Here is a 20,278-nt window from a genome sequence, read left to right as displayed (position 1 = left end):
TTGGGGATGTTTTTATGGTGGTTAATATTATCCACCTGCTGTTTCTTCAAAGTGTTACAATATATATATTGAAATTAGTATTTTTCTCTCATACTGAGCCACAAAACTCCACTTGGGGTTTTGTACGAGTACATCATTCATAGCCTGATTTATATCACATTTGATTCTAAAAACATGACAAAAAATATTTCTATCATGACTGTTGACAGTGTTTTCTGAACAGTGGAGAGATTGAAAAAGAGATTTTCCTCTGTAAAAAAAAGAATTTCTGTGCACATAAGCTTAAAAGATGAAACCAGACAGGAGGGAAACCTGTCCGAAATCGTACGAACTGTTGTGAATCCTGCTTCATGTGTGACTTGTGAGCCTGTAGAACTCAGATCAATATCTTGTTCATTCATTAGGAACAGCCTGGGGTCTCTAATGATCTTTAAAGACAATTATACCAATCACATTAAATATGCAGCACTTCCTGCCAACACTGAAGGCAGAGTAGAGCAGTTTATAACCCAACATGCTGCTAAAATAAATGTTGACTGTGATATCAGAGCAGCACCTGAGTGCTCACATGCTGATAACAAAGTGCCACTGGAACACTTTATAATCAGGTCATAAAAGGTCATGTCCTCAATAAATATAGTTCTTTAAAACATGAGCAGATCCTTCACTCCCAAAGAACACACAATACTTTATATATTATGTTACCAACTCTGCTTATTGCCCTCTGATACAGCGTAGATGCCTAATATCTGACTGGTTGTATTATAAATAATGCAGCTATTACAGATGAACTATAAGAACACACTCAATTTGGAGTCGTTGCATGGGCAGACTGGTGGCAAAAAACAAAAAAACCCCAAAAAGGCAAACAGTTGCGATCTATAAAAACAATAAGGAAACAGACGAGTTTCAGGGGTAACGATGTCTTGCTGTGTCGTTGGATGTCAGAACAGAAAAAGTAAAAAATAAATAAATTGGCATTCATTCATATGGATTATTTTCGTCAAAGACTCCCTTTGAAGCTAGACGAGACATTCATGGTTGCAAACCATTAAACATACGGACTGGGCGGCTGAAATCAGCACATATTATGGTCGAAAAATGACCCCTCAAACAAAAAGTCATACATATTTTTGTTAAAAATTGTCTTTGAAATGCCTAAAAATGATTCAAATGGGTCAATTATAGTCTGTTGATACATATTAGAGCATAATATGGACAGAAATGACTGAAAAACACCATATTATGGGATGTTCAAAAGCTGAAAAAAAGTCACTCATATTCTTGTCAAAAAAAGGTAAAATTTTAAAATGCCTTAAAATGCCAGAAGTGGGTGTATTATAGTCTGTTTATACATATAGTTCTATAGTTTGTCCAAAAATGGGGGAAAAACAACATATTGTGGGTTGCCAAGAAATGACCCCTTCAAAAAGAAAGTCATACTATAGTATGACGATTTTGCCTTAAAATGCTAAAAATGGCCCAATTGTAGCAGATTGATACATGTGGTAGTAAAGTTAGTCCAAAAATAGGGGAAAAAAACACCTTATTATGGGATGTCCAAAAATGACCCCCTCAAAAAAAAACACACTACAGCATGTCGACTTTTGGCAAAAATGGTCAAATTTTAAAATGCCTAAAAATGCTTTATGGGTCAATAATATTCTGTTGAGACATATTGGAGTATAATATGGCCAGAAAAGACAGAAAAACACCATATTATGGGATGTTCAATAACTGAAAAAGTCATACTATAGCATGTCGATTTTTGTAAAACATTTTAAAATGCCTAAAAATGCTAGAAATGGGTCAGTTATAGTCTGTTGATACATGTAGTTGTTTAGTTTGTCCAAAAATAGCGAATAACACCATATTAAGGGTTACCAAAAAATGACCCCTTCAAAAGAAAGTCATACTATAGTATGTGGATTTTTGTCAAAAATGGTCAAATTTTAAAATGCCTAAAAATGCTAAAAATGGGTCATTTATGATCTGTTGATACTTATTAGAGAATAATATGGACAGAAATTACAGAAAAACACAATATTATGCCATGTCCAAAAATGACCCGCCAACAAAACACATCATCATTGTTGGTAAAGAGTAAATGAGTCTTTATTAAACACATTTGTATTGTAAAATGTAATGTAACATGTGAATTCACTCAGATCCATATACTTCTAAATGTGCTGTTAGTCCTGGGAGTGTGTGGGTATCTCTCTGACACAAGTACAGATACAGTACAGATCCTACTGTAAGGAAGAAGACAGGGAAATGCAGAAATGGAGACACTCCATTATCTGCATGAGAACAAGTGACCACACTGCAGAAATACAGATGATACTGATCCATGTCACATCAATGAACACCCACAGGAAATGTAATAAAGCACTCAGTGGTGAGATCATTTTCTCCTCCCATGCTGCTGTGCAGCAGCAGATTTCTTGCAATTGCAGCAAAGGAGAGTTTCTGCTGTACAGCTTATGTAAAAAAAAAAAAAAAAAAACCCACTCCACTTCCACTGCAGAGCAAGTTTACACTAAACATTTTTCATGTGTGACACACAGGGCATCTGTTAGCTCCCTCTTCTGCTACTATTTTAGATTTCTGCCTGCGAACATGAATCAGAGGTTTTCTTCAGCTGCAGAGGAGTTGCCTGGTTCTCCTGTATAGTGTCACTGCAGTGTTTAATACTACTGAGTCAAACTAGTCAGTGTATGACCACAGTCCTCTCCAGTGACCGGCCATAAGGGGGTGCGGGGCGAAGGCTTCGTGGTGTGTTAGTAGGTTGTGGAGCATCAGAGAGTCAGGTCTTTCTCTCCCAGCGAGGAGAAGCTCTGATCCACCATCTGCTCCGAGACCTCCTCCAGTGTGGGCGGCTTCCACTTGGGATTCTGGTCCTTGTCAACCAGCACTGGAAAAACATGCACGAAACCAGATGGTGTCAACCAAAGACAACTTTTATGTTTATTTGAATCAGAATTAACGTCTTTATCATTGTGATTGAGGTTTATTTGAATGAATGAATGCTTTATTTCGGTTACAAAAAACAACAAAAAAGACAACAAAATAAAATCATGTTTTTACAAAAGAATCCATCAGACAGCAACCGAAAAAGGAACAGGCTGAAGCCCCAAGGCTTATTTTTGCCTCTCCTGTACCATCTACATGTATACATTATATACATTACATTAACTGAGTAATTCACATTGTTACAAAACACATGATAGCTTAGACTGAAAAATCAAATTCAATCAAATTTCATTGTAACCCTTGATAATTTTAGATTTTAAAGTCTTCTTGAAAACTAACATAGATTTACACATCTTTATTTCATCATTTAGTCCATTCCATAATTTTACACCCAAAACTGACACACATCTATATTTGAGATTAGTTCTGACTTTCTGAGTTTCAAACATTAGCAACCCCCTTAAGTTATAAATCCCCTGCCTTAATTTAAACATTTTTTGAATACAAACAGGAATTGACATGTTTACCACTCGAAACATAATTTCTAATGTTTTTGAATATACAATGTCCTGAAATTTTAACGTGTGTGATCTTATAAAAAGCTGATTTGTAGAATCACGGTATCCAACTTCATTTATTATCCTGATAGCTCTTTTCTGCAGTTTAATTATTGGATCTAGATTTGTTTTATATGCATTTCCCCAAATTTCAACACAGTATGTCATATAAGGCAACACAAGTGAAAAGTACAGCAAATGAAGGCAGTTCTTATTCAGTAGATCTCTTGTTTTGTAAAGGATAGAAATAGACTTGGATAATTTCTGTTTTATGTATTTTAGGTGAGGCTTCCAACAAATTTTATCATCTATTATTACTCCCAAAAACTTTGTTTCATATACTCTTTCAATTTCAACATTATTTAGATTTATTTTTACCTCAGTGTTAGTCCTTTTACCACCAAACAACATAAATTTGGTTTTACTTTCATTTAGGGACAGCTTATTTAAAGCAAACCATTTGTTTAATTTCATCAATTCCAATTCTACAGTTTTTAACAACTCCTTTATATTGCCTCCAGAACAAAATAAATTAGTATCATCTGCAAACATAACATATTTTAATGTATCACTTACAGTACAAATATCATTTATGTAAAGTATGAATAACTTTGGTCCCAACACTGATCCTTGTGGAACTCCACAGGTTACATGTTTAAGTTGAGATTTAATATCATCAATACTCACATATTGAAACCTATTATTTAAATAACTTCTTAACCAAAGTTGTGCTATACCTCTTATGCCATACCGTTCACATTTCTGTAGAAGTAAAGAGTGATCGATCGTATCAAATGCTTTACGCAAATCAATAAACACACCTACTCCAAACTGCTTATTATCTATAGCTGTTGCAATGTTTTCTACAAATTCCATCACTGCTAATGATGTTGAGCGATTTCTCCTAAACCCATACTGATGGTCATTCAATAAATCATATTTATCAATAAAAAAATCTAATCTCTTTACAAACAATTTTTCAAGAATTTTAGAAAATTGAGGTAGTAAAGAAACTGGTCTGTAATTTGACACAGATTGCTTATCTCCGTTTTTATAGATTGGGATCACTTTGGCTGTTTTCATCTTATCTGGAAAAATACCAGTTTGAAAAGATTTGTTACAAATATAAGTTAATGGCTCAAGGACACAAAAAATAACCTCTTTTATAAGTGACATATTTAGATCATTGCAATCAGTAGATGTTTTACTCTTAAATTCTCTTACTACTTCTAAAATGTCACTTTCACAAACTCCCCCGAGAAACATTGTGTTACATTTATTGAAAGCTAAATTAAAGGTTTCATTTTTTTCACCTGTAATGGGAATCTCTTTTGCTAAATTAGGACCAACATTAACAAAGTAATTGTTGAACTCATTAACCATACTCTCAATATCCTCAGTCACTGAATTGTCACCTTTAACTATGTTTATTGGAAAACACCTGTCATTACGATTTTTGATCACCTTATTCAATACACTCCAGGTAGCCTTAATATTCTTTTTATATTTTTGAAACAATTGTTCGTAATACATCTTCTTTTGACATCGCATAATAGATGTCAGTCTGTTTCTATATTTTTTATAATTATCCTCCCTTTCCTTTGTTCGATGCTTTAAAAATTCCCTATATAGCTTGTTTTTCTTTTTACAAGCCTTCTCCAGTCCATTTGTTAACCATGGTTTTCTACTCTTTTTAGGATTTTGTATAAACTTTTTCACTGGACAATATCTGTCATAAAGTGTCAAAAACGTTTTCAAAAATGCATTGTAAGCATCATTGGGATCCTCCACATAAACTTCCTGCCAGTCATGATTTGCCAATCCAGTTTTGAGAGCTGCAATTGCTTCTGGTGTTTTCACTCTACCTGAATAATGAGTGTGAATTTTTTCTGAAAAATTAATCTTATTGTTCTTTTCAAGAATTGCAAAGACAGGGAAATGATCACTTATATCTGTCACTAACAGTCCACTATTTATCTTCCCATCAATCATGTTTATAAAAATATTATCAATCAAAGTAGCACTGTCCTTAGTTATCCTGCTGGGCTTTGAGATCAACGGATATAAACCAAAACTAAACATAGCATCAATAAATTCAGCAGTTTTCTTATGATCATTTGACTTTAGTAAATCAATGTTAAAGTCACCGCAAACAAAAGTCATCCTCCCTTTTTGTTTTTCAAGTATTTCCAAAATGTTTGTGTTAAAATGATCAATGCAGGACCCTGGTGTGCGATAAATGCAGCTAATTAACATATTTTTTTCTCTTTCCACCTGAATTTCAATGGTCAAACATTCCATCAGATTATCAATTGCATCTGACATATTGTTAATAACTTTACATTTGAAACCCAAAGCTACAAATATAGCAACCCCCCCTCCCCTTCTGTTCACTCTGTTTTGCCAAAACATTTCATATCCCTCTAGTCCATCTTCTAGCTCTTTATCATTACTCAACCATGTCTCTGATATTGCTACAACAGTAAACTTTTCTTCGAACTGGTTAAGATAGTCTTTAATTCTGGAAAAATTACTATGAAGACTCCTGCTGTTAAAGTGGATCACTGAAAACCCCTTCATTTTAGTTTTTAACTCTTCCTCATAATAATATTCACAGGTCATATTAACATTCTGATAGAAATTGATGTCTGGATCAATGCCATTTTCTAACTCATAAAACCTATGATCTTGAAAATCAAAAGATTTTAACTTTGTGTGTTCACACATTGTCATGCCCAAGTATTGTTTCCCACCTGTATCACATTGATCACATCACAAAGTAAACACAAAAAGAATAACATTTCTCCATCAATCTATCATTTATATCTCTCAAGGTCCTTGATATCTCTGACAGCAATGACTTTGGCCTGTTCTTGTGTACCATTAAGTCTAATGAATACCTTGCAGTTCCTTGTCCAGGTGTCTTGAATGCGCTTTTCCTTCTTCAGGAGTCTTGCCTGCCGTGCAATTTCAGCATTTCTCTTTGTGAGATGCTCGTTAACATATACTCCTGTTCCCTTCAGTTTCTTTCCCAGCTTTAGCACCTCCATTTTATGTTTTCTGTTCACAAATTTGATTATGATAGTTGGCCTCTTGTTTTGTTTTTGTGGGATAGTGTGACATGCTGCTATATTTTTACTGTCCAAGGGAATGTCTTTATCATTGAAGAATTTAATGACTTGCTGCTCAAGTAGAAGTTTTTCACCTCTTGGTGCGTCCTCCCCCTCCTTGTCTCCTGCTGTGATCCGTGCATAGGAGTAGTGGTTTGTCTCCAGCCCAGATATCACCAAATCTTCCATTCTTGTGTACTGTTCCAGGTCTTCTACTCTTCTTCCCAGCTCCTCAATCTTCATGTCTTTTTCCTTTATCACAGCCTTCAGTTGTTTGACTTCATCAATTAAATCCAGTAGGCCCACCTGTTGTTTAACCACCTTGCTCAGCTCCTCTGACATAAAGTTAAGGGACTTTTTAACTTCTTCCATATCTTCTGATAACTTCTTAGTTGCCATGTTTCTTTTCATCAATAGACGTTCTTAGAAAAGGTTAAGTTCAATAGAAACAGAAGACTTTGAGGTTCCAGGTAATCCAGTGTTGTTGACTGCAGAGCACATGTCATGAAAAATACCAAAATTTTCAAAAATACCAAAAAATAACCCTGAAAACTGGCTTAATGTTTCTTTGTGAAGTTAAGAAACTTAACTAGTCTCTCAGATGTTAAATTATTCCCATGATATTCAGGAGATTGTTAGAGCTGATCAGCACAGAGCTTCCAACCAGCAGCCATTTTGTGTGATCTGTTTATTGTTAAAAAGATCCCCATTAGCTGTCACCAAAAGTGGGACGAGCTAGTCTTCCTGGGGTCCACAAGACAAAACAAAAATCACTTAACAATTAAACATTGTAGACATTATTATATACATCATCAGAAAACATTCAGAATAAGTTATTACATTCATATCTATTACATTAATTCTCACTTTCATACAGTAAATATGTTAATTCACTACTCACAAATTTAAATAGTGCATTCTCAAGTAATAATTAAAAGATACTTTACTATTCAGTTCACGTATATTCAGTGGGCAATTATTCCAATAACTGATAGCACGATAAATAACTGTTCTCTTTAAGGCATTTGATTTTGGACATGGTAACATCATCTGACCACCATTAGCTGACCTTGTCACATAAGAATGAACCTGATCACATCTGACAATTTGGTTATATAAGAAAACAGGTTGAAAAGAATAGACAGTGTTTCTAAAAAATGTTGTTGTATTGCACGCCAACCTGTACTCTACCATTAACCAGGAAAGTTGACGTGCATACTGATAGTGTTTGTTCTAATGGAACAATGTAAAACATGTCATCATATCTTAATGTGCAATCCATATGAATTAACCAATATGTTGGCCTGTCATCTGTATCTATTGCATAGGCTTGTGGTGATTTAGAAATGGTGTTAAAATTATTTATTCAAATTGTATTTATTGAAATGGTCAGCAACTGACTGACATGTAACATATTATACTGTTATCTATTTAGCTATACCATTTTTTTTATTTTTTATATTATTAGTATGTCTTTTAATATAGTGTATTTGTGTCAAAACGCAGACTTCTGAGTAGCTTTGGACATTTCAGTGCACAATAGAAACACATAGAAAAGGCATATTTTAATTCAAGCTCAAAAATGTACTCTCTCGATCAGTTATTTGTATAGAAACATTGACAAACCCCGCACCATAGTCCAAAAGTGACCCCCTAAAAAAAGTCATACTATAGCATGTCGATTTGGTGAAAATGGTCAAAATCTTTGAGTGCCTAAAAATGCTTAAAATGGGTCCATTACAGTCTGTTGATACATATTAGAGCATAATATGTCCAGAAATTACTGAAAAACACCATATTATGGTATGTCCAAAAACTGAAAAAAGTTATACTAATGCATGTCAATTTTTGTCAAAAAAGGTAACATTTTAAAATACCTAAAAATGCTAGAAATTGACCAATTATAGTCTGTTGATACATATTATATAATCTGTTCAAATATGGCAGAAAAACACCATATTATGGGATGCCCATAAACTGAAAAAAGTCATAAGTGTATGTCGAATTATACAAACTGAAAAATAGTCAGAAAAAAAACACTTTATTATGAGATGTCCAAAAAAGATCCGCCCACAAAAAAAGTCATACTATAATGTGTTTCCCGCGGGACTATTTCTTTATTATACTGTTGAAACACTGTCTCAGTATTGTTACTTGTCACTCAGGGATAGGCAAGTATTAGAAAATGTATATGTAAATGTATAAAATAAGACTTTTATTAGTACCTTTTGGGTTTTGGCAGCCTCCCGCTCAACCCAACATGTTCAAAACATACAGTACAGGCCAAAAGTTTGGACACACCTTCTCATTCAATGCGTTTCCTTTATTTTCATGACTATTTACATTGTAGATTCATCAAAACTATTAATGAACACATGTGGAATTATGTACTTAACAAAAAAGTGTGAAATAACTGAAAACATGTCTTATATTCTAGTAAGCAAAGGGTGGCTACTTTGAGGAATCTAAAATACAAGACATGTTTTCAGTTATTTCACACTTTTTTGTTAAGTACATAATTCCATATGTGTTCATTCATAGTTTTGATGCCTTCAGTGAGAATCTACAATGTAAATAGTCATGAAAATAAAGAAAAACGCATTGAATGAGAAGGTGTGTGTCCAAACTTTTGGCCTGTACTGTATTGCAACTCTTCACGTGATTAAAGTTTTCTTGCGCATTTAAGTCTTCTGATTCCTTCTGCAACTGACGTGCAAGCACTATCATGTTCGACGCTACAGTGACGTGTTCTGATAAAGGCTCTATAGGCCAACTCACTGGTAACCAGGAAAGTTTCTCCTCTATAATCAGTATCGCTCTACCAAACTATAACAGTCGGGCCTTAATATGAACTATGCTACATCTTTAATATTCACATCTATACTACTCCACTGTTGTTGCCCGTACACTGCAGTAACTTACCAGCTCGTACACCCTCATAAAAGTCACAGCCCCTCTGCAAAACAAGAGAAAGAATCACATAAGATAAAATCCTTCAACATTTCACGGCTGAACTATAACCGCTGTGATGATTTCGATTAGTAAGACTGACATTTTAGAGGGATAGTTTGGGGTTGAATGAGGTACTTATCCATAATCAGTGTATTACCTACAGGCGATGGCGTTTTGAACAACAGGAGATCCCTCAGTAGAGTGCAGATCTCCACCAGGTGTCTTTGGATTAAACAGTTCTGGGGAGTTCCTGAGAGGAACTACCCACTGGGAGCTCCCCAGAGAACCACATACCTCCAAGAGATACCTTCTCTTTCCGTTTGTGTGTAAGTAACTTTAATGGATCAAAACATATGTACAAAACAGGCACATACAGTAGAGTTCAAATTTATTGCTACATGGCAAACAAGGTACCAGTAGGTGCAGTAGATTCTCAGAAAACCAACAAGACCCAGCATTTATGATATGCACGCTCTTAAGGCTGTGCAACTGGGCAATTAGTTAAAAGGGTAGTCAACTATACTACATGTGGTAGTATAGTTTGTAGGTTAATAAAGAATTTATCAGGCTATGGTTCAAGTCATGTGACCGTGGTGTAGTATAGGTACCGTGGTCGCCATAGCATAAGGTTAGCGTTTAACTTCTGTCTGCTGCATTAATGCTTCATACATAATAAAAGTGGTGTTAATTTGTGGAGATTATCCTGCGGAACAAAACCCATCAGCATCAGAAACGTGGGTTTGCCACAGAGCTTATTTTCTGCAATGATCTAAAATCCAATGCAATAATAATATAATCCCATAGGAGAATTCTCAATAGACCCCATGGAGATGCTACTTCAGGGTTGGGTTGCACTGAGCTTCTGTGCCAGTGCTCCTGCCTGTTTCTCCAAACGGGGGCGTGTCCCATCTACTGTAGCTAACACACCGACTATTGATAAGTACCTCATACAGCCCCATTCCAAAAAAAAGTTAATATGTTGAATGCAATGAGAGAATAATTGACTAATCCTCCAATTTCTCCTCTGCAGGCTCCATTTAGAGTAAGTGTGTGGTTTTTACCATGCAGGCCTGGCTCAGTCGATACTCCATCACCAGCACATCCTGCAGGCTCAGGGCTGCACCCTCCTGCAGCTGCCTGTAGGTGAGTTTCAGGGACGTGGGGGACATCCTGGACAAGGTCTGCAAGAGGAGACACGGGGAACTTCAGACAGAAAGTACTGCTTAATCAGCTTTTAGGTTAAAACCAAGCAAAGCGGTGTGTAACTAAGGACAAAGACAGCTATGAATGTTTAATGCACGAGGCGGGACAGTGAGTCAGTGGTGTAGTAGTAACTGAGGAAGTGGGTTTAGAATAAATATTTAATGCTTGAGCTGACCCCCCTTTGGCTCCAATTCAGATTTTCATGGTTTGTAAGCATACAGGAAATGTTTGCATGCTTGCCAAAACCACCAGAATAAAAGCAGCTGGATTTCTTTCTTTAATACGAACATATTAAATAATTGTCTGACAACAAATGTTACAAATCAAACAATAAACGGATAATAGCATAACAGCTGACTGGGAGTACAGCTCAGTACTATTAATCCTGGAGGGTTCAGAGACGGGTGGGGGGTCTAATCTGGGGCATGTGCACTGTTACATAAGGTTATACGCCCTCCTCCCAGGTTTGATCTCATTGGACCGTCTGAGTGGAAATTATGTGAAATCAGAGAGATGAAGAAGTCATATCTATGTAGAGTCACTTTTAGACTAGAAAAACTGATGCTGGTGTGTTCTGCTGAGAGCTCTGAGATCTCACAGGGGGGATTCTGGTCCAGCCAACAAGACTAAGACTAACCCCATTATGTGCTTAAAATGAAGTACCCACTAATTACTCACATATACTGCTAAAGCCAAATAACGCCCTGGCTCCATCCCAGCACTGCTCTGGGATTTATCTCATAGTGATGAGTAACAGGGCTGCAGAGAGGGACTGTACACAGGTACACAGGCACACTTCTTTAGAATACTTCAAGGGGGTATTCACACCTGATCCGTTTGGTGTGCTTGAAATTAACTTGGTGTTGTCAGACAGTCCGTTTGGTTTTTGCTGGTGTGAATGCTCAAACAAACTCTGGTGCATTTTGTTGGATAGTCTGTTTTTGATCTTTTGTCAACTTATTATCCAGGTATACACCTAGATACTTAGAACTTGGCACCACCTCCATGTCCACCCCACAGGTATTCAATGGCTGAAGAGAGGGCTTGAGTCTGCGGAAATCTCTGATCATTTCCTTAGTCTTTGAGGTGTTCAGTAGGAGATAGTTCTTGTGACTCCAGTCACTGAAGGCTTTTATCAGATCCCTATATTCAGATTCCTGTCCATTCCTGATACACGCCACAATAGCAGTGTCGTCCGAGTACTTCTGGATGTGGCAGGACTCAGAGTTGTATTTGAAGTCTGCTGTGTACAGTGTGAACAGGAATGGAGCCAGAACAGTGCCTTGTGGAGCCCCTGCGCTGCTCATTAATGTTCCACAAACATAGTTCCCCAACCTGACATACTGTGATCTTCCAAAACAATCACAATATAAGAAAAACAATGAAAAAACAACAATAAAAGAAAAACAATTACAATATATATATATATATATATATATATATATATATATATATATATATATATATATATAGTAGGCTTGAAAAATGTCTCATGAACAGATGTGGTCTGATGATTAAGTAAAGGCCCTTATCCAAATATGGTCAGACGTTCACAGAACAAACACAAAAAAGACAAAGTCTTCAAATTCTAACTACAGAATGGTGACTAATGGATATAATGGATACAGTCACACTGCAGATCAATGCCTCAAAAGAGCGAAAGAACTCCATCAACAATACATTAAATCCACAACTTGCTTTACAGCTTGCTTTCCCTCACATATTCTATCCAGTAGAAGAAGGACAGCGTCACCAGCAGGACATTTGTTTACAATGCTTGGTTTGCCTCTCCACCAGTGTTCCTACAAATAACTGGAGAATTAACTCATGATGTGAGTGACTGTGAGAGTTATCCTACCGCAGCTTGTTTGGTAGCGAACTCGGAGCCGTCTGCCTTCAGATTTTGCATGATTCCCTCCACACTGCTGGAGCTGAACAACCTGAAGGAAGGAAGGGCAAACATGGACTCACTCTGATTTAAACTGGAATCAGATTTTTCCCTCAAAAAAAATGTAAAGAGTTAATTTGCATAAAAGAGATATCTCCATTTTTGGTTTATTTTCCTAAATCAGGCTTATCATATTCCTTTTGATAAGTTGTTATGTTTTATAATATGTAATATATATAAAATATATAAATATATAAATTGTGTTTTTTATATTATATTCTGATACATGTAATACATTTAAATCATATATCTTCGTATGAAATAACACTATATAAATAAACTTGAATTTTGTCAACAAAACCCACAAATAGACAGAAACCACCAATGGACTGATTATATTAAGTGTAATAATAAGTATTTTCTGATATACTTTATCCCTCTGTGCCACAGAGCTCTATTGTTGTCCAAAAACTATTAAAAACATCAATGAATACCAACTGCACAGCTAAAAATAGTCCCCAAAAAAATACACTTCTACTGTACTCCTGTTTGATTAACACCTGCTAACAGTACACTGCCCAGCTGTTCATCTTCTGGAGGAATTATTGGATCAGAGTCAAGTGGTAACCTGCAGGTCAAGTGCCTTAAACCTGCATTCTTACCAACGACCAGCAGGGGGCGACCCTGTTGGCTGCAAAAAGAAGTCCAATTGTACAGAACTGTATGAGAAAATGAGGCTACTTCTGGACTTTAAGACACTCTAAGGAATCTGCAGTTAATTTGATCTGATTGCTACATTTAGTTTTAAACTTGTTTTTAGCATCTGATATCGTGTCGAAATAACGCTGCAAAGTTCAGATTTTTTATTCAAAAATATTCAGAGCAGTGATGCTTAAAGTTTGTGAAAGTTTGATAAAATGCTGCAGTTGTTGTCGTCCATACATGTTTGTATCAGTTCAGTTCAGTTTGACTGAATACTTTGTTGGTCAGTCTGTCGGTTTGACTCTCATTGTGGAGAAATAAAAAGACTGAAGTGAGATGAATAGACTGAGAATTTTCTCTTATTTGACAAAACAATTTTTGATTGAATTTAAATTTGTCGACACAAAATGCAGTTAAACAGTTAAATCGCAATATATTGTATCGCAATACTCACCATATTGCAAAATGCTTAAAATCGCAATAATATCGCATTGTGACTCAAGTATTGGGATAAAATCGTATTGTGGGGCCGATACGCTGATTTACAACTCTAGCTGTACAAAGTTAAAAGTCCCATATTGCGGAAAGTCAGATTCCCATGTCTTTTTTTATTATAAAGTAGGTCTAGGTTCTATATAAACACTGTAAAAGTATCAAATCACTACACACAGCCTGTATTAAGAACCTGAGACTCTAAACGAGAAGAATGGGCTTAAAACCAACTTAAAACTAAATAAACTTTTCACCTTTCAATTATAGTCATTTAGTCGAGTTTATAAATAAATAAATAAATAATAATTTATAAATTAACTTAAAAAATTGTATTGTGGGGCCGATACGCCGATTCACAACTCTAACCTATATACCTAACCTAACCTGTATACCGTCTACAGTCTGAGTGGGTAGGAAAGTCGGAAAGATTGAGAGATGTTCTTACACATTGTTGATTTTGGTCTTTTCATGTTGACACTATCAAAATACAGAATATCACATCTTTATCCTGAAGTCACTGGCTGTTTATTAGTTATTCTGACACACCAGTCAAAGTATTTTAAAGAGAAATGTCAGGCCTACCTGTCAATATCAGACATGTGCTTTTCCAACACGAAGGCCTTCTCAGAATCCAGACTACTCTGTGGACAGAGAATAATTATTTACAGAGACATCTCAGGTGTTCAAATGTAAACAGATCACACATGTAAGGATTCTAACCTGCTTCTGGAAGGAATCCAGCACTCTGGAGACGTCCTCAGCAGAGGGAGACTTCAAGTCCACCAGCTCCTTCTCCAGCTCTGGGATCTGTTGAAGTAGAAGGCTTGACGTTAATATTAGCCATGGAGATAAGAGCTTGTTTTTCTGCAGTAGACTGTTTTTTACAAGCCACTGGGCTAGATTCAGTCTTCCATTTAAAAAAACAATCCCATTCCTGGAAGCAGGCAGCTCATTCCCTCTTGGTAATACATTTTTTAAGGCTGGAATTGCCCACTTTCTTCATAACACATGAATGTGATGGATACAGATATGTTTCAAGCCTTGTTTTCTGTCAAACTGCTGTAAAAGTTGTTCAATTCACCCCACTGCTCGTCTGTCCTCACATTCAAGGTCACAGCCTTAACAAGCTCTCCCGCCCACTGTTCTGACTTCACGCCAACAGCAAGACAAACACAACCTGCCTCTGGACCAGCCAGCATGTGTTGGCACCTTTAAACAAGAGTGAGACACCCAGTGACTCAGCATCCGGCTCTTCAGTGGAGCTCTAACCTCACCCAGCCCTCCACCACGCTGCTCTCTTCCCTGCAGCACCACACACACACACACACTACAAGGACGTTTACCACACACACACACAGTGACTGAGCCGTCAAGTGGATTAGATAATGAATTGAAAGCAGAAAAATAAAATAATAAAAAATCCTGGGGGTCGTCAAGTTTTATTCCTTCATAACTGGCTTGTCAGAATTTTAAAAAATAGATAAAGCCATGTATAATTTTCTAAATCAGAATATAGGGTTTCCCTTTAATTACCTATACTGTGGCGGCCCACCAGATTCTCATGTGCTGTGTTAACATTTCAGGCTACTGAAAGTATATTCACCAGGTGGCAACCTCCGGGTCTGAGCAGGGAGGCAAACCAGGAAGTGCCTTATGCTGCATTCTACCGAAAATTCCAACAGGGGGAGCTAAGTGTGGCTGCTAAAACATTGTGATTTCTTAATTTCAATGCAAAATGAGAAAACTTCTCACTTAATTTATTAACTCGAAATGTTTTTTAGGACAACACTATGGTCTCAGTCGCTAGTAAAAAAATCTTCTTCAAGACAGTTTGATGTTAATAGTTCTAATAATGGCCCCATTTAGAAGAAAATAGAAGATAAAGAATCGTATGATTTGGGGCGTGGCTACCTTTGATTGACAGGTCACTAACAAGGCGAGCCGTCATCAGGAGAGAAGCAGAACAATGCGTATCCACGGCAACGTGTCTGTAAAGTTATCTATAACGTTATACATATAAAAAAGCACGTTTACCAGTTTGGTCTCATAACTTTGACCCCCTCACTGTATTTTCACTTAATGACAGTTTATTTGAACATTTTGTTCAGTAAAATGTCTTGTTTAGCGTTTGGTTGGACTAACAGACACTCAAAGGAGTCTCTGCTCAGTTTTCTTAGATAAGTAACATACATTTTGATTTTGTTTTTTGCTAGCCAAAACTAACATCCCAGTTAATGCTAACATGAATTAGCAGCAGCTTCTCTCAGTCAGGTTGAGGTGTAGAGAGGCTGTAGTCAGTGATCAGATCCCTCTCCTCCTCCACAGTCCAGATATGGTCTGCTGCCCGTATCGGAAACAAGATGGCGACACAAGAAGGTGACGAGTGTAACGCTGAACTCGATGTTTCCAATGGGCAGTCCACAAACCAATGGGTGACATCACAGTGACGATGTCCATTATTTATATACAGTCTATGCTATTTACACTATTTATAATATAAAGGTAGTTTGCGTTGTGTTGCTGTTTCCTCAGCAGATTGTCTGTCACCAGTCAGTCAGGTATTCATTCACCTCTCTGTCCACTTTCAAGACATGTGTGTGCATTCACACACTTACACATGCACTGAATTTACCAAGCTGCATCACCGTGTGTGTGTGTGTGTGTGTGTATACAGGCCGGTCAAGATCCAAACACGCCGCTGCATACGCCGGTAGCGGTGAGCCAACATTAGCTAACAATTTGTTGTTAGCACAAGTTGTTTTAATTACAAAAAGTTACACAAAAGCGTACACCGTCAGTACGAATTACTTCCTGTCACTGAACACATGCAGCTTTCAAAATAAGATCACATACATGTATTAACAGAATCCACCAAAGAATTTACAAGAAGATTGTCAAAATATGATGCCTTACATAAAACATACAAGAATCCTTATTCTCCTTTACAATAATTCCCTACATGTTTACAATCAGGTAGACAAACATATAAAAATATGCAATGATTATGATCAGTATATATGATGGAATAGTGACATTAGTATGTGCAAGAGGACACCAAATCAAACCAGTTGTCCCCACTGGTTGGCTGCTCCGTGTCCTAGTGAAAGCATGTTAACAACTAACTTGTACCTTGTTGGACTCTACAAAGTGAGTGGCCACTCCGGCTCTCTGCACGTCACGTCCCTTGAGACGGAAGCCCGTCAAGGCCAGGAACAGTCCCAGCTTCCCCTGGAGCCTCGGCAGAAAATAGCCACCGCCCACGTCAGGGAAAAGCCCTGTCAAAATAAAACAGAAAAATAGAATTACTGCATCTCCAACCAGTAAAGCTACAGTTTACATCCATGTCTGTCCAGACTCAGAATATGGGCAGTGAAGGACATTCTAATATGAAGTGTATTTTTTTTTTGGCAAAAACGTGGAAGCTTCACACACATTTTCAACCCAGCAGCAAAGAAAAAACTATAAAAAACACTATTTTTCTACACTGAAGGCTATGCCACTGTCTAATTATTGATTTATAGAAAATGTACAGATCACTGGAATGATTAAGAAATGGTGTTTTTTATTTATTTTTATTTTTTTATAGTCAGTACTGACCATGTCCAGTTTGATTTAAACAACCATTAACAAAACAAAATATTGTTGCACACAACAATAAGCTGAACATGCAGCTTATGAGCAAATATGATTATGAAAAGCCTTAATCTGTACGGAATTTATTCTGGATTTTCAATAGTGATTCCATTTGATTTCAACCTTTCTGACGTTGGAAATGGGCTTCCATTGGTCACAGTTGGTTTTCTGACTGCTTTTGTCCCGTGGCCTGAGCCCAGGGGGAACGGGAGAGAGGGATTAGACCAGCTGACCTGATTCACGGCAGAAAATGTAATATCATAAATGTGGCAGATTATGGCTGTTGTTCAGAATGCGAGCAGGGCTGGTTAAAGCTGTTAATCCCGCCACAGAAGGGGTTAACTTTTACGCTCGTTTGTTTGTGTGTGTGATGAAGAGGAATGATTGACGTGTGTGTAGTTATGAAGGTATGAAGTAATTATTCTAAATTTTAAAAAACAAAGTTATCATGAGGGAGTAACTGTAATTTTATTTTTTAAGCAGTTGGCCCAAAAAAAGGGTCTTCAGAAAATGTTAATGTATTACCTTTGGTGCAAAAAACGATAAAATTGTAAAAAGTGCTATAAAAATATTATATATATATATATATATATATATATATATATATATATATAGCATTTATTTACCCTTTATCGGGCGAAGAACCGTATTTGGTAACTTCAGCGGATATCCAGAATAAAAAATAAAAATATTTAGAGAAAAAAGTTGCAAATTTACTATATTAAAGTGGCCGATCTACAAGAAAAAAAGTCGCAGATTTAAGAGATTTAAAGTGGTGAATCTGTGTGGAAAAAAGTCACAGATTTACAAGAAAAAAGCAACTTTTTTCACATTTATACATTCTGGCAGTATGTAATATCCTCCAATATTCTCTAGGGTTGAAATTTGGAATTTGCAAGTATTTCAATGAGTGCCCTATAAAGGGTTAAATCTTTTGACCAACTTCAGTCCTGATCATAACTATTAAATTTAAATGTATTTTCCTAAATCATTTTAACCATTTAATGCCAAAATATGTAATATTTTCCATATACTCAGGGTTTTTTGGGGGGGATTATTACAACCTTGGATATGTCAATAATTGACAACATTGATTTTAATGCATTATTATTTTATGAGCAGTGTGAGTTTATTAAAAAAAAACACCATGTATTACCCTTGGTGCAATTTTTTTTTTAAACGTTTTTAAGTGCTATAAAAATATTATATATGAATATTTTTTTCATTTTCAATGCATTAAATCTTTTGACCAATTTCAGTTCTGATCATAGGAATAAAATTGACATGTATTTCTTAAATAATTTTAACCCTTTAAAAGGAGGGCTGCTGAATTATAAAGCGTTGGTAGTGGTGGGGGAGTGGTGGAAGGGTCATTAATAAATCATAGGCAGGGTCTCCTAAAGGGCAGGGGGACATCCAGAGAGGAACAACAGACTGGATATTTCCCATTTGTCCATTTGATTTGTGAGATGTGAGAAAACATTAGAGGTGTGAATCAGCGAATCGGCCCCACGATACGATTTTATCCCGATACCTGAGTCAAGTTACGATATTATTGTGATTTTGCGAGAACAGGAGGTGATATAAAAACTGAGAAGTGGAAATGACCTTTAGTCTTCTTTTGTTTGTTTTCAATCATGCTGTTACTATTGGCCCTCTCCACAGCAGTCATTTACTTAGCCTAACAGGTGTAACTAATTCACATTAATGGATATTGCCCGAGTCTTCTCACTGCTGACTGTAACCTTAGCGTGAGGAGGGTGCAGACAGACACATGGTGTCTACAGCTGCTCCTTTTCACTTCCCATCGATTCGCTGTGCTGGGAGGGTGTTAGATACACTCTGCACCAAAGCTCTACCCCCCCCCCCACCCCCACCTGTGCTTGCACCCCACCCAACCAGTAGGAGTAGCTTATGCACCAGTAAGTCAAAAACAGCCCAAACTGAAGGAGTGCATGCACCCCTGATAATGTTCCCGTCTGAGGATGCTAAACAGCTTCCACACTAAGCTCCTTTCACACTTCTGCTACATTATTTATGGAAATGTGGAGGATGTTGTTGTGATGGCTTTGCTACTCAGAGCAAATAAGGGCACACCTGCATTTGTCAAACCTGTCCAGAAGACATCCTCTGCGGCGTGTTTTATCTACTGATTAATAAGTATATGCACACTGAGCAGCAACACTAACGAGTGGACACAAACCGACACAACCCTATCACAGTACGCTATTTACTCTTCTCGTCTGTTGCTTTTTTTAGTTGTGAAGCACTTTGTGTCGTCTGCTTTTGCAAGGTGCAAAATACAACCCAGATCCAAAAAAAGTTGGGATGTTGTCTCAACAGAATGTGATAATTTGCGTATCCTTTGTGACGTTTATTATATGAGAAACTGTACAAAGAGGAAATATATTTGTATTTTCATTTAACTTTATCATGTCCGACTCTGTGCAAAGTGCAACAAAGCTCACAGGAGAGTCTATAGAACAGCTCTACAGTGCAGAGAGGAGGTCTAATCTACGAGGAGAAGATAAAGGAGGAAAAAATCACAAGAGGAGGAAATAAAAAATTCATTCATTCATCACTTCCGGAAAAAAGTTGAAATGTTGAGAAAAAAAGTTGAAATACAATGTAAAGAAAAAAGTTGCAATTTCAAGAACAAAGTTGAAATGTCGAGAATAAAGTTTAATCTAATCTATGTGTCAGGGGATTTTAGTTCTACTACACCTTAAATATTGTGGTTATTGCTCATTTTATGACATTGATGAAAA

At 36.7% G+C, this 20,278-nt stretch overlaps 1 protein-coding gene across 1 annotated transcript in view; it reads right to left on the bottom strand.

Annotated features, from left to right (window-relative positions):
• Positions 1 to 2,090: 2,090 nt before the first annotated feature.
• The window catches only part of hibch (3-hydroxyisobutyryl-CoA hydrolase), a 43,475-nt gene continuing 25,287 nt past the window's right edge, over positions 2,091 to 20,278 (bottom strand). Inside the window, exons 8-14 of the mRNA XM_059342699.1 lie at positions 17,007 to 17,152; positions 14,598 to 14,684; positions 14,460 to 14,518; positions 12,654 to 12,735; positions 10,654 to 10,773; positions 9,563 to 9,596; positions 2,091 to 2,914 (exon numbers count right to left, since the gene is read on the bottom strand). Of these exons, the coding sequence (XP_059198682.1) occupies positions 2,799 to 2,914; positions 9,563 to 9,596; positions 10,654 to 10,773; positions 12,654 to 12,735; positions 14,460 to 14,518; positions 14,598 to 14,684; positions 17,007 to 17,152 (644 nt within the window). The 3' untranslated portion in view covers positions 2,091 to 2,798. The remainder of the gene's footprint in view (positions 2,915 to 9,562; positions 9,597 to 10,653; positions 10,774 to 12,653; positions 12,736 to 14,459; positions 14,519 to 14,597; positions 14,685 to 17,006; positions 17,153 to 20,278) is intronic.

The sequence above is a fragment of the Centropristis striata genome, chromosome 10 (assembly GCF_030273125.1).
Source record: "Centropristis striata isolate RG_2023a ecotype Rhode Island chromosome 10, C.striata_1.0, whole genome shotgun sequence".
In the NCBI taxonomy this organism is placed as follows: domain Eukaryota; kingdom Metazoa; phylum Chordata; class Actinopteri; order Perciformes; family Serranidae; genus Centropristis; species Centropristis striata.
The sequence above is the reverse complement of the archived record's forward strand: the minus strand, read 5'-3'. Positions and strand labels throughout refer to the sequence as shown.